General features: G+C 52.8%; 1 protein-coding gene across 1 annotated transcript in view; it reads left to right on the top strand.

Moving 5' to 3' along the window:
• The window catches only part of LOC103190004 (arf-GAP with GTPase, ANK repeat and PH domain-containing protein 1), a gene marked incomplete at its 5' end in the record, with an annotated part of 247658 nt that extends 241292 nt beyond the window's left edge, over nt 1-6366 (top strand). The window contains 3 exon segments of the mRNA XM_042346895.1: nt 2006-2160; nt 4945-5035; nt 6140-6366. Of these exon segments, the coding sequence (XP_042202829.1) occupies nt 2006-2160; nt 4945-5035; nt 6140-6366 (473 nt within the window).
• Between the last annotated feature and the right edge of the window lie 9249 nt (nt 6367-15615).

The following is a 15615-nucleotide window of genomic DNA, read 5'->3' as shown; positions in this document are numbered from 1 at the left end:
CTATCCCCCTCTCCCACACCCCTCTATTCCCCTCTACCACACCTCTCCCATCCCCCTCTCCCACACCCCTCTACCACACCTCTCCCGCACCCCTCTATCCCCCTCTCCCACACCCCTCTACCACACCTCTCCCACACCCCTCTATCCCCCTCTCCCACACCCCTCTACCACACCTCTCCCACACCCCTCTATCCCCCTTTCCCACACCCCTCTACCACACCTCTCCCGCACCCCTCTATCCCCCTCTCCCACACCCCTCTACCACATCTCTCCCACACCCCTCTATTCCCCTCGCCCTCCCCAGCTCTCAGGGTGGTCCTTGCTGAACAAGCAGCAGGAAGCTTGCCAGACACTGCTCTCAATGGCTTGCTATGTGGTTTTAGCTGATTAGACCCCAGCAGTTACCCCATCGCACACTCTGGGGTCAAGTATTGGTTTTGTACAGTGAGCCCTGTGTGTCGCTTGACGTGGGTCCAAATCCCTGACTGTCCAGCGCCTTGGGATGTTGTCCTGATGTGAAAGGCGGTATACAAGTGTAATTTTGTATTGATTCGTGATTCGGATGAGACGTTGAACCAAAGTCTTGTCTGTGCCTGTGGAGATGGAAGTTCGAGTTGGTAAGGTGCTGTTGGCTAAGGGAAAGACAAGTCCTGGCCGAGAATCCCAGATTAGTCCCAGATAATGAGGGGTTTTGATAGAGTCGATTGGGAGAAACTGTTTCCTCAGGCAGCCACACATTTCTATTGGTCCAGTTATAGGGTAAGAGCGAGGGAGTGGGACTAGTTAGGATAAGAACAGGGGAGTGGGACTGGTTGGTGGTTCTTTCAAAGAGCCGGCACAGACATGATGGGCTGAATGGCCTCCTTCTGTGCTATAAGATTCGTTGTTCCTGTGTCCTTAAACAGTTGACATCAGATCAGATGCAAGAAATATTATTATTAATAACGAATTCAGAGACCTGTGGGCTCTAAGATGTCGCTGACCATCAGATGTCCTGGACATCCTGGGGCAGTGTGGCCTCGATCAGACATGTCTGACTCCCACGTTTACACAACCATTAAGATCCTCGTCGCTGTTATAAGAATATAAGAATTTGCTCAGCAAAAGAAGACCAAGGTCTATCCACCACCTGGCAGTTGCTTGATATGTCGTGTCCCAAACTACATACTGTATCCCGAAATTATTTCCTAACAGAAATCTATCTCATTTGTTCTTGAAAGAATCAACACTTTCTGCTTCCACCGTCTCCCGAGGGAGTCTGTTCCATACGTTTACTAATTCGCTCACTGAAGTAGTGTTTCCGCAGATTTCTTCTGAATCAATCGCAGGCCGTGTCCTCTGGTTCTACAGTAGAAGATAAAACAGCTTATCATGGTCTACATTATCTAACATGACAGCCTTTCTTCTCTTTCAAGTTTGCCCCACATTTTCCTGCTTGATCTGCAGGCTTCCAGCGGGATTTCATCCCCAAGATTACAAGAGAGGTTCAGATGAACCTTCAGCCCATCCCATCTCCTGCCCACCCGTCCCTCCATTGCAGTGTCCAGTTGATTCTTAAACGAGTTCGCAGTGCTCCGGCCTCAACCCCCTTCCTGGTCACCCAGTTCCCAGACGTTAATTCCCCACTGTGTAAAGCAATCCTTCTAGTGGCTGACCAGAAATTGCCCCCCCACTTCAATCCCTCCGCCTCGCCCCTTCTTCTCTTCTAGATCCTGAATCTCCCCCTTCGACCGTGTTTACGGTCACCTCCTCCGGCTCGGCGTCAGGCTCCGCCACTGCTAAGCGCTCTGGGACGCCACACTGAGTGAAGGGCACTGTAAATGTTGTTGAGATGTGATATCTGTGTGTGGTGTCTGACTGGTCCGTGTCAGGTCTGGTAACATGGTCTCTGTTGGGAGGGTAGACTGCTCTGTGTTGGGTCTGGGGTCTCTGCTGGTCTGATCTCCACCTCGTGTTAGGGCAGCTCATCACTCGCTCCCCCCTGACTTGTGTATTTTCTTTACAGAAGTCGAGGAGTCATACGAGTTTGTGATTGTGTCTCTGACGGGACAGACATGGCACTTTGAGGCCTCCAACCCCGAGGAGAGGGAGACCTGGGTACAGGCCGTGGAGAGCCAGATCTTCGCCAGCCTCCAGTCCTGTGAGAGCAGCAAAAACAAGGTGTGAAATGGCCTCCCAGCCTGTCCTCCCAACCTGCCCACCCAACCTGTCCTCCCAGCCTGCCCTCCCAACCTGTCCACCCAGCCTGCCCACCCAGCCTGTCTTCCCAGCCTGCCCTCCCAACCTGCCCTCCCCACCTGCCCTCCCAGCCTGCCCTCCCAACCTGTCCTCCCAGCCTGCCCTCCCCACCTGCCCTCCCAGCCTGCCCTCCCAACCTGTCCACCCAGCCTGCCCACCCAGCCTGTCTTCCCAGCCTGCCCTCCCCACCTGCCCACCCAGCCTGCCCTCCCCACCTGCCCACCCAACCTTCCCTCCCCACCTGCCCTCCCCACCTGCCCTCCCCACCTGCCCTCCCAACTTGCCCTCCCCACCTGCCCACCCAGACTGCCCTCCGAACATGCCCTCCCAATCTGCCCTCCCAGCCTGCCCACCCCACCTGCCCACCCCATCTGCCCTCCCCACCTGCCCACCCAACCTGCCTCCCAACCTGCCCTCCCAACCTGCCCTCCAGCCTGCCGTCCCCACCTGCCCACCCAACCTGCCCTCCCAACCTTCCCTCCCCACCTGCCCATCCAGCCTGCCCTCCCAACTTGCCCTCCCCACCTGTCCACCCAGACTGCCCTCCCAACCTGCCCTCCCCACCTGCCCTCCCCACCTGCCCTCCCAACCTGCCCTCCCAACCTGCCCTCCAGCCTGCCGTCCCCACCTGCCCACCCAACCTGCCCTCCCAACCTTCCCTCCCCACCTGCCCATCCAGCCTGCCCTCCCAACTTGCCCTCCCCACCTGTCCACCCAGACTGCCCTCCCAACCTGCCCTCCCCACCTGCCCTCCCCACCTGCCCTCCCAACCTGCCCTCACAACCTGCCCTCCCCACCTACCCACCCAACCTGCCCTCCCAACCTGCCCTCCCAACCTGCCCTCCCAACCTGCCCTCCCTACCTGCCCACCCAACCTGCCCTCCCAACCTGCCCTCCAGCCTGCCGTCCCCACCTGCCCTCCCAACCTTCCCTCCCCACCTGCCCATCCAGCTTGCCCTCCCCACCTGCCCACCCAACCTGCCCTCCCCACCTGCCCTCCCCACCTGCCCTCCCCACCTGCCCTCCCAATCTGCCCTCCCAGCCTGCCCACCCCACCTGCCCTCCCCACCTGCCCTCCCAGCCTGCCCTCCTAGTCTGCCCTCCCAACCTGCCCACCCAGCCTGCCTTCCCAACCTGCCCACCCAGCCTGCTCTTCCAGCCTGATCCCACTCCACACGCAACCCTGCATCGCCTCAATGTCCTGGTCTCTCTCCACACTGTTACTGCCTTTTGCCATTCCCTGGGCTGCCCTGCACCCAAACTTCCCCCAATCTGCCCTGTCCACCACGCCTGTCCCGTCCCAGCACGATCAGTCCCCACTTCTGCCACTCTGCCTGCCACACCCCGCGGGCTCCTGCTCTGTCCCCAGCTTTCTCCGCCCTCAAACTGCTCTGCCCCCAGCCTACCATGCCCCTGCATGCCCACCCCCAACCTCTTCCACCCTCAGCCTGCTCTGCCCTCAGTGGCTGGCAAGACTGGCCAGGCTGACGGAGCTAATCAGTGGGAACAAATGGCTGCTGATGCCGTCAGCTTTCAACAACGAGCCGCCCTTTGAAGACGTGCCATTGACTGCATTTGGCAGCCGCTGGCTTGTGTCTGGCTCACAGCCTGGGCTGTGGAGACCAAGCACTGAGCTGTTATATAGGGTGACAGGCACCTGAATACACACAGCGCTGTGTCAGGCAGCGATAAAAATACTACATTCCCTGTCCCTTTAATCAGGTGCCATTGGCTGCTCTTCACCACACTCACTCTCCAACCAAACAAAAGTACCGGGAGATTGATAGATTTCTTGTAGATAAAGGGATTAAGGGATATGGGGATAAGGTGGAGTTAGAATAGATCAGCCATGATCTTATTGAATGGCGGGGCAGGCTAGAGGGACCGAATGGCCTACTCCTGCTCCTAATTGTTATGTTCTTATGTAAATCACAGCCACCTCCAACATTCTCTCATCCTCACCCGGCTCCACTGGCTCCTCGTCCCCCTGCTCATCAACCTCCAGATCCTCATCCTGGCCTCCAAACCTCCATTCTTCCCCCAACCCCCATTCTCCCTCCCTTGCTCCCTCCCTCCCTCCTTCTCCCTCCTTCCCTCTACCTCCGTCCCACCCACCCACCCTTTCTGCTTCCCTTCCACCCTCTTTCCCTCCCTCCCTCGCACCCTCTCTCCCTCCCTCTCTCTCTCCCTGCCTCTCTGGCTTCAAAGCCTTTCTGACAACCTACTTTTTGCCCCCATGCCTTTGGTCTTCCCTACACCCCCTGACTTTTCTCATCAACAACAACAACAAATTGCATTTACACACGCTGGACAGTTAAGGATTTGCACCCGAGGTTGGGGTTGGGGGTGGGAGGCAGGGAAGGTGGTGGTGGGAGGTGACTGAAGGCATGGTTGAAAACGAAGATCTTGAGACAGGTCTTGAAGGAGACAAGGAAGGGGGCGAGGTGGTGGGGCTTCAGGATGGAGTTCCAGAGGGTGGGGACAAAGTGGCTGAAGGGCCGACAGCCATTAGTGGAGCGGTCAGGGTGGGGAACGTGGAGCAGGCCGGTGCCCGCCGAGCGGATGGAGTGGACAGGTTGGTAGGGTTTGAGGTAGGGTGGAGGAAGACTTTAAAGGTGAGGGTGAGGATGCTGCTGGATATGTGTGTGATTGGTGCTGTACACATTGTGGGAATGAAGCTCACTGGAGACGCCTCTTGTTTTCCAGTCCCGGCTGGGCAGTCAGAGCGATGCCATCGCCATCCAATCCATCCGCAACGTACGAGGGAACGCCTTCTGTGTGGACTGCGACTCGCCCAGTGAGTATGTGGGCAACAGGGCAGGTCCTGCCCTCCCCTGGGGCAGTGGTTTGAGCGCTCACAAGCCAGAAGACCTGGGTTTGATTCCTGGGCAGGGCGAAACATTAGCACATTTCCTTACTCCACACATCTCTGTTTACCTACTAATAAATACAAACCGATTGGCGATTGATCGATTGGCAGATCGCTTTTCCGGGGGTAATAATCCCTTGAAAAGAAACAAAAAAAATTTTTTTTAAATGTGGGCACTCAATCGACAATTGCTTGTGGACACTGCTGCATGCAATTTGCTGCCGTATTTTACCAATACAGTATAAATTCACTTTACAGTATATTCTGTGAAGCGCTTTGAGATTCCTCAAAGATGTGATAAGCCTCTGTACCAAATGCAAGAATTATTATGAGGCAAGTTTCCTGACTCCTCACACCTCTGGAATAGAAGGGAATGGGAGGGAACGGGTGGAGACTTGTGTGGCGTATAAACACTGGCAGGGACTAGTTGGCCAAGGGTCCTGTTTCCGTGCTGTACACTCTCTGATAATCAAAATCTAAGTTTGGGTTTGGGGGAATTGTCCACCATGTTTGCCTAAAAAATACAGTCACCACACTGAGGATATTCTGTGAAGGGAATTGACTGTATATTTTGTGGGTGAAAAGGGGCAGTGTCGATTCAATGTCCATTTTTTTTATTGGAGGGATTTTGTGAAGTCCTGTAGGTCAGTTGTTAGAGCACTCGCTTTGCAAGCGAGAGACCTGAGTTCAATTCCAGGCAGAGGGCGAAACCTTGGGCAAGTTTCCTTACTCCACACAGAGCCTAATAATAATCCTCCAAAACCAAAAACAATAATAAATTGGTCAGTTTCAATCTACGACTGTTTGTGGGACATTGCTGTGCGCAATTGGCTGCCGCGTTCGCCCACAAATATACAGTCAATTCACTTTACAGTGTGTTCTGTGAAGCGCTTTGGGACGTCCTCCCGACGTGAAAAGCGCTATATCAAATGCAAGGATTATTATTATTATTATTGAGATTTTTTGATGTTGCAGGCGCTGTATCAAATTCATCACTAGAGATTAATAAGTGAATGTTTTGCTTTCTGACAGACCCCGACTGGGCAAGTTTAAACCTCGGAGCCCTGATCTGTATAGAATGTTCTGGAATTCACCGAAACCTGGGCACACACCTGTCGAGGGTGCGCTCGCTGGACCTGGATGACTGGCCTGTAGAGCTCATCATGGTGATGACGGCCATCGGCAACTCCGTCGCCAATAGCGTGTGGGAGGACTCGGTGCAGGGCCTGGTCAAGCCCGGCCAGGACCACTGCAGGTAGGTGCTCACCCGGGCTCTGGCCCTCGCACACAGGCTTCCTTATCGGAGTCCTGTAGCTCACTGGTTGCAGCCCTTGCCTCGCAAGCAAAAGGATTTGGGTTTGATTCCCAGGCAGGGTGAAACATTGGGCAAGTTCCTTACTCCAGACGCCTCTGTTTACCCAGCAGTAAATGGAACCCGGTTGTTAGTTGATTGGTGGATCACTTTTCCTAGGGGAATATTCCCTTAAAAATAATAATAATTTTGGAAACTGTTGGAAAAGGAAGTCTCGGCCACAATCGCCAGATAAATAGTGACTGATGAAACTGGGATTGTTGCCACTGGGACAGAAAGGTTGACCTCCTGCTGGAGGTCTTCAGAATGATGAGGGGTTTTGACAGGTGAAAAATGGAAATGGAAACTATTTGCACTGATAACTGAAATCATGGATTTAAGATCATCACTAAAACAAGAAGGGAGAGGTTAGGAGAATGTGTGTGTTTTACACAAAGGGATATCAGCCTGGCTCAGTGGTAGCCCCCTCGCTTCTAAGTCAAAAGGTTGTGGATTCAAGCTCCATGTCGGGACTTGGAATCACATAGTCTAAGCTGATGCTCCAATGGAGTTCTGATGGGGTGTTGCGTTGTCCAAGGTATCGTCCTTTGGATGAGATGTTAAACCGAGGTCCCGTCTGCCTGTTCAGGTGGATGTTAAAGATCCCGCGGGGCTATTGGAAAAGAAAAGGGTGTTTCTCTCTCTCTCCCGGTATCTTGGCTAATAATCCCCCAAATAATATTGGTCACTCATTCAATGGCTGTTCCCGGATGAACAGCCATGGCTGGGCACAATTGGCTGCTGCGTTTCACTCGCAAAATACACAGTCACTATACTTTACAGTTTATCCTGTGAAGCGCTTTGAGACGTCTTCCTGGTGTAAAAGATGCTGTATCAAATGTAAGGATTATTATTATTATTATCAGGATCTGGAAAACCTGACCAGAAGCTGTGGTTAGAACCTGTAATTATTTCTAAATGAATATTGGGATAAATACTTGCAAAGGAAGAATCTAAACGTGTGTGTGGGGAGGACAGGCAGGGAATGGGACCGAACGGAGAGCTATCACAATGGCCAGGACACCGGGAGAGAGAGAGAGAAACTCCCTTCTCTTTTCCCGACAGCCTCGCGGGATCTTTAACGTCCGCCTGAACAGGGCACAGACAGGGAGTGAGGTTTAACGTCTCATCTGAAGGACGGCGTCTCTGACAATGGTCTCTCTCTCTCCCCCCCGGCGCTGGGCTGGAGCGACAGCCTGGATTGTGAGCTCAGAGACCCTGACGTGTCACCAAACGACCTCCCGGGCTGTCCCTGTCTGACTCCATTGGGTTTAATGTCTTTACAGGACACTGTTTTGCCCTGAGAGGCGGGAGGTGTTTCAGAGGCTGTCTTCAAGCCACAGTAACTGGCAGGTTCAGTGGCTGATCCCATTAGTCTTGTCTGTTAGGAATCAATAGAGATAATCCTCTGAATAGACAGCAGGCATCAGCCACAATCTGCTTCAGCCTGGCTCAGTCGCTCACACTCTCACCTCCTGGTCAGAGTCTTGTGGGTTTGAGCTCCACGTCGGGGTCTCTGAGCTCACAGTCCAGGCTGAGGCTCCAGCCCAGCGCCGGGGGGAGAGAGAGAGAGAGACCATTGTCAGAGACGTCGTCCTTCAGATAAGACGTTAAACCTCACTCCCCGTCTGTGCTCTGTTCAGGTGGACGTTAAGAGAAGGGAGTTTCTCTCTCTCTCTCTCTCCCGGTGTCGGGGCCGACAATCCCCAGATACAGTCACTCGCTCACCTCATGGCTGTTTGTGGGAACTTGCTGTATGCAAACCAGCTGACACGTTCACCCACAGAAGACAGTCACTACACTTTACAGTGTGTTGTGTTTTGACATTTTGGCTGTGTGTCCAGGCTGACGCTGAGCTCCCTGTGTTGGTTTTGTGGTGTGATGTGGTGTTGTGCGATGTGGTGTTGTGGTGGTTTGTATGTTGTGGTGTGATGTGATCTCCTACATGCTTCTGCCCTTGAATGGTTCAGATTGTGCCTCATACACCGCCTCCACTTCATTTCCACAAACAGCTCCTCCTCCAGCCCCCCCACCGTCTTGTGCGGCGTTCCTCAGGGCTCTGTCCTTGTCTCCTCCTCTTCAATATCTATATGCTCCTCTTGGTGACTTCATCCCCAGACATGGGGTCAACTTCCACATGTATGACACCCAACTCTCACTCTCTGCCTCCGCCCTCGACTCCAGGACCCACTGCTGTCCTGACAGAATGTCTGTCAGACGTCAAGTCCTGGATGAGAGCGAACTTTCTTCAGTGAACGTCAACAAGACCGAGGCTCCTGATTGACTCCCGTCAGCGCCTCCTCACCTCAGGCGCTGACAGCATCACCATCCATGGGGCTCACTCCCCCTCACTGAGCCAGTCCCGAACCTTGGGGTCTTGTTTGACCCTCAACTATCCTTTCTACCCCACATCTGTGCCATGACCCGCTCTGCCTTCCCCACCTCCGCAACATCCCCCGGCTCCGCCACTGTCTCACACCGCAGCCCCCAAGACCTTCACGCACTTTCATTACATCGAGGTTCAACTATGCAAACTCCCTGCTTGTCGGCCCCCAACTCCTCCCTCCACAGACGGCAGATCATCCAGAACTCTGCAGCCCGTGTCCTCTCCCCACCGGGCTCCGTGACCCTATCACCCCCACCGGGCTCCGTGACCCTATCACCCCCATCCTCGCCCGACTCCACTGGTTTCCCATCACACAGAGGATACAGTTCAAGATCCCCGTCCTCACCTTTAAAGCCATCCATGGCCTCGCTCCCCCCAACCTCTCTGACCTGCTGACTCCCTACCAACCTGCCTCCTCCCTCCGTTCATCGGGCTCCGGCTGCTCCATGTCTCCCGCCTGACCCGCGCTACCATCGGTGGCCGGGCTTTCAGCCTCTCTGCCCCCACACTCTGGAACTCCATCCCACGGTCCCTTCACCTCGCTTCCTCCCTCACCTCCTTCAAGGCTGTTCTGTTCGACCATGCCTTTGGTCTCCCTCCCACCTCCCTACCTTCCCTTACCCCTACACCACCCCTCCCCCATGCTCAGGCCCCGACACCTGACTGTTCAGCGCTTTGGGACGTCCTCCCGACGTAAAAGGCGCTCTATAAGTGTAATTTTGTTGTTGTTGTTGCTTCACGTCCCCCGCCTCAGTCGCCCCACTATTGGCGGGCTGGCTTTCTGCCACTCTGCCCCTACCCTCTGGAACTCATCCCGCAGTCCCTCTGCCTCGCCCTCTCCCTTGCCTCCCTCACGACCCATCTTAAGTCCCTCCTCTTCGACTGTGCTTTCGATCTCCCTGTTTGCCCCCCTGCCCTCCACCCTCCCTGACCACGATCCCCAGCTTGGGTCTGAAACTCTGTCTGTCCAGTGCCTTGGGACGTCCTCACGACGTGAAAGGCGCTTTACACAGGTCATTTGTTTTTTGTTGTTGATGTAGTGTGGTGTGATGTGGTGATATGTGGTGGTGCGGTGTGATATGGTGGTTCGTGTTGTGGAATGATGTGGTGTGGTGTGGGTTAGGCTGTGCTGGGGCCAGGCCGGAGTCCAGGTTTGGGTGTTGGTAGAAACACTGACCAAAGTGCTGATCGGGCCACAACTTGCTTAGAAACTCACACTCTCACCCTGGAAAATAGTGAGCTCACACGCCCCACTCCTACACACCTTTTCACACACAGACACACACGCCCATCATTCCAATTCTTACCACCACCAACAACAAATTGCATTTATACAGAGCCTTTCGTATCAGGAGGATGTCCCCAGGAACTGAAAGGCTCCCCTCACATAGCCTGTCATTGAGAGCACTATCTGGCTTTCCCACTGCTTGTCCAGCTAGGACCACCCAACCCGTTAGGGCTTTAGCTTGCAGATTAACAGGGGTAGGATGTTTCTCTGCCTCTCTAACTCACGACAGGTGAAGATACCATTAGCCCATCGGAAAAAGCTCTCGGAGGCTAACAGTCAATGAGCATCAGATAGACCCTGAGACAGAGCTGTCAACAGGTACTGACAGAGCGAGAAAGCAGGTGTGAGGAGGCATTGAAAGGCCTAATCTCTGACCACCCCTCAATGAGTCTGGGTGGAGGTAGGGGGCATAATTCATTTATTTAGTGATTAATGGGATGGTATGGGTGGGGGGCAGGTTTGGATGTAATGGGGACCTGGTAATTAACGACACAATTACAGTGTTAAACCTGCCCACTCCCCCCTGAGCTGCCCCTGGGCTGGCAGGGATCATATCAGATCCATCACTGTGATAGTTTAGAGAGAATCCTTCCACAGGGAGCCGAGCAGACATTAACAGGAGTGATGCACTTTGTACCAGCTCTTCAATGTTAAACGGCACTGAGGAGTTTGGCTTGCCAGAGAGTGTGATGGTTTTATAAGGAATGACTGTGTCCACAGGCTGGAGTCCTTTCTCACCCTCGCCTGGCCAGCCTTTCACAGCAACTTCATTCATCCTCAACCAAGCCTCCTGCAGGAACAAAGAACAAAGTCAAAACAATTCAAACGCGCGCCCCAGAAATTCCCTTCACGTCTTGGCATCTCCTTACCTCTCCGACCTGCTTACTCTCCACTACACTGACTCCACTCGGGGAGCTCCGGCCTCCTGCTTGTCCCTCGTCCCCTCCGCTCCACCCTCGGCAGCTGTGCTTTCAGCCACTACGCCCCGAAGCTTTGGAACTCTCTCCCTCAGTCCCTCCGCCTCGCCTCCTCCTTTCTTTTGGATTCCAACTGAATACCTTCCTCTTCAACCATGCTTTCACTCACCCCCCGCTCTCCCCGGCTCAGCATTAGACTCCGCCACTGTTAAGCACTCCGAGATACAGCCCATGAAGGGCACTGTGTAAATGCAAGTTGTTGTGGACATTAAAGAGCCTGTGATGCCACTATTCTGGCCAACAAACCCCCAGATGAATTGGTCTTCACTTCATATCTGCAAAGTTGCTGCCGAGTTTACAGACTCTAGACTACACTTGATAACAACTCTCGGCGAAGCACTTTGAGAAAATCTCTTCATAATCCCCCCCTTTACCCCCTCGTGTGTCTCACCCCTCTCTATCTCTCATCAAATCTCACATTTCTTTGGCTGTACCTATGGTCTTCCCCTCCCCCTTCTCTCTTGTTTGGCATCCAACCTTGTCCGTTCTGATAGATTCCTATGTGAAGGCCGCTGTATAAATATAGGTTGTTGTTAAGATGTTTCGAGGGTATCAGACACCAGTCAATTCAAGATCTTTCACAGGGGACGTGATAACAACTTGCATTTACACAGTGCTCTTCATGGGCAGTATCTCACAGAGGATGTGGTAAGTGTGCTCTACGACAAGGTGGAGTCCTGTAGCTCAGTGGTTAGAGCCCTCGCCTCACAAGCGAGAGGACCTGGATTCAATTCCCGGGCAGGGCGAAACCTTAGGCAAGTTTCCTTACTCCACGCACCTCTGTTTGCTTAGCAGTAAGTGGGAACCCAGTTGTTAGTCGATTGGTGAATTGCTTTCTGGGAGTAATTCAAAAAATAATATGAAAATAATAATTTGGCCACTCGATCCACGACTGTTTGTGGGACGCTGCTGTGCACAATTGGCTGCCACGTTTCGCCCACAAAATACAGTCAATTCACTTTACAGTATAGTCTGTGAAGCGTTTTGAGACGTCTCAAAGACGTGAAAAGTGTTATATCAAATCCAAGGATTATTATTATTACTGTTGTTGAGATGGTTTGAGACGATCGGGCGCTAGTCAGCTCAAGATCTCTCACCGAGGATGCAGTAATCACTGAGGAAGTAGGGGAAACGATCCAGCAGCCAGAGGGTTATTTGACGAGGTGGAAATTAGACGTGTTTGTATAATGTTTCTACAGATGTAATGGCTCTGCCAGCACGTGCCGTTAATTATCGGTGAGGTGCCGGGTATTCCCCTGGCAGATTTAATTAACTGGAGGCAATGTTGTAGGTTAGTGTCAGAAACGAGTGTGTCTCTCTGCCCTACTACATTAGTGGCGCCCTCCTCATTAATCTCCTCACCCTCAGTTCCGGCATCTGATGTCAGATCGCTGGTGATCTCTCATCCTTGGCAGCTCAACTGTCAGGCTGTGCTGGCCTGGGCTGATCATGGCCCCTGGGCCAGCGAGCAACAGCTCCTCATCATTTATTTGCGTTCACCTCCTGACCGATTTTTCGACCTGTCCCCTCCCTCGTGTTTGTGAGGAGAGGATTCTGCTGATAGAGATCGGCTTTTTAACCCTTTGCTGGTCAAGTCCTGTAGCTCAATGGTCGGAGCACTTGCCTCGCAAGCGAGAGGACCTGGGTTCGATTCCCAGCACGTCGAAACCTTAGGAAAGTTTCCTTACTCCATACGCCTCTGTTAACCTAGCAGTGAGAAGGAACCTGGTTGTTAGTCAATTGGCGGATCACTTTTCCGGGGGTAATAATTCCTTAAAAAAAATGTTAACAAAAAGTAATAATTTGGTCACTCAATCCACAACTGTTTGTGGCACACTGCTTGCACAATTGGCTGCCACGTTTCACCCCAAAATATGCAGTCAATTCACTTTACGGTATATTCTGTGAAGCGCTTTGAGACGTCCCAACGACGTGATAAGGAGCTATTCAAGGATTACTATTTCTGGCCCCATGGATCGTTCGTACTGTGGATGTGCAAGAACATGGTTAAGGTTGGGACACTCACTTGTCATTCACTTGTGGGACCTTGTTGTGGGCAAAATATCTACCGCACAGCAAAGTCCCACAATTAGCAACTTAACTGCTTATTGATCAAGCGACTTATTATGTCATTGAAACGTGTAAGAGCTTTACTGTGAAGTACAGTGACTTGTATGGGGTGAACCAGCAGCCAATTTGACCCGCAAACAGCCGTGATCAATTTTATTTGGGGGATTGTTGTCCAGGATTCCGTGAGGAAGAAGCTCCCATATCTTTTCAAACAGCGCGTGGGATATTTAACATCCACCTGAACAGGCAGAGAGGTTTATGTTGTATCTGAAGGAGAGTAGCGCTCTCCCCAGCACTGCAGCGGTGCGTCAGCCTGGACCGTGAGCTCAAAGTCCGGATGTGGGGCTCAAACGCAGAACCTTCTGAATCCGAGACAAAAGTGATACCAAACTGAGCCAGGCTGACACCTTATATTTGTATGGCACCTTTTGTGTAGGAAACCCTCCCAAAGTTCTTCAGATAGGAGCCTGAGTTGGGCGGGGGAGATTGACGGGTACGAAGGAGGTAGCAGGATATGCAGTCCAAGAATTTGGGTTTTGTTTGGTCAGCCGGGTGTCTGACACGTGTGGAAATCCATCACCTGCTTAACAGATCTAAACCAAACTGAGAATTCCTTACATCCCATCTACACACGGAAATCCCAGAGATAGATTGTTGGAATGGAATAAACTCTCTCAGAGTGTGCGTTGGGGTAACGGCTGGGGTCTAACCAGCTGAACCCACACAGCTGTCCGGCAGCTTTCCCGCTGCTTGTCCAGCGAGGACCCCCCTCCCCGTTAGTTAGGGCTTTGGCTGTGAGGTTACCAGGAGCTGAGGGGGAGGATTCCCGGCCCCAGTGACTGGTCGGCCCTTCCAGGTCCTGCTGATGAGCCGGGCCGGGCTGTGCTGCCATCAGCAGTGAGTGCCCCGGGACACTGCGGCCCCTCCTGGTCAGGACCCGGACTGGAGACCGGCACAGAGGGGGGACTGGATTCTGACATCCTGTTGCCAAACATGTCACCTTGGATCCAGTTCAGCTCCGAGGAACCCCCACTTACCTCCCCCACCAATCAAGGAAAGATATTTAGGAGATAGAGTTCCATAGAGTGGATGAAAGATGGCTGAAAGCTCACCCGCCTGAGATGACTTGACGTGATAAGCGCTGTATTAAACACCAGGAATATTAATATTACTGCAGACAATTAGAGATGGGGTGAAGCTGAGCACAGTATTTGCACAGCCTGGGCTGTCTGACAGTCCTGGAGCATCAAAGAGGCTGCTCACACACACAGCACTACTATGACTTTGTTAGGCAATGTTAGATACTTTGTTATGCCTCTCTTACCTGTTAATTTAATTACGCTCTACTTTGGCTGCCCTGACTCCATTACTAATGAGCCCCGGACACATGCACCCACCCACCCTCCCACCGCTTCTTACTCTGCAAGTCTGTGGGGTAAGATTCCGCTTAGGGCTGGATTTACACTCTTAATTAGAATTTACACAGAATTTTATAATAATCCTTACATTTGATACAGCACCTTATCACGTCGTTGAGACATCTCAAAGTGCTTCACAAGATACACTGTATTGTGAATTGACTATATTTTGTGGGTAAAACATGGCAGCCAATTTGTGCATAACATTATCCTACACAAACAGGTATGGAGTGAGTGATTAATTTTATTTGAGGGATTGTTGGCCAGGGACACTGGGAGAAACAGAGAAACTCCCTTCCCTTTTCAAATAGCGCTGCTGGATCTTCAACATCCACCTGAACAGTCAGACCGGACCTCGGTTTAACGTCTCCTCCCAAGGACGGCTCCTCCAGGAATGCAACCCCCCCCCACCCAGCGCTGTATTGGAGCATCAGCTTAGACTGTGTGATTCCAAGTCCCGATGTCCAAAGTTTGGCGAATTGTTGAATTCAGGCTTAACTGTGAAGTCGGTTTTCCGTTAGCTCTGAGACGTTACTCTGCATGAAAGTCACTGTATAAAAGTAAGTTGTTGTTGTGGGATCATTACCATCCACTTGGACAGGCTGACAACAACAGGATTACATTTGTATAGCGCCTTTCACGTCGGGAGGACGTCCCAAGGCGCTGGACAGAGAACAGCATTTCAGACCTGAGCTGGGGTCAGGGGGGGAAGGGAGGGGAAGTGGGGTGGCCGATGGCATGGTCGAAGAGGAGGACTCGAAGGACGCTAAGGAGGGGGCGAGGCGGAGTGATTGGGGGATGGAATTTCAGAGGTTGGGGGCAGAGTGGCTGAAGGCTCTCCCGCCAATGGTGAGGCGGGGGACGTGGAGCAAACCAGAGCCGGGTGAGCAGAGGGAACGGGCGAGTTGGTAGGGGGTTAGAAGGATGCAGAGGTAGGGTGGGGCGAGGCCATGGAGGGCTTTTATGTGAGGACCAGGATCTTGAACTGGATCCTCTGAAGGATAGGGAGCCAATGGAG

This window comes from Callorhinchus milii, unplaced genomic scaffold (assembly GCF_018977255.1).
Source record: "Callorhinchus milii isolate IMCB2004 unplaced genomic scaffold, IMCB_Cmil_1.0 Scaffold2, whole genome shotgun sequence".
Lineage (NCBI taxonomy): Eukaryota > Metazoa > Chordata > Chondrichthyes > Chimaeriformes > Callorhinchidae > Callorhinchus > Callorhinchus milii.
This window is presented reverse-complemented; position numbering and strand designations above follow the sequence as displayed.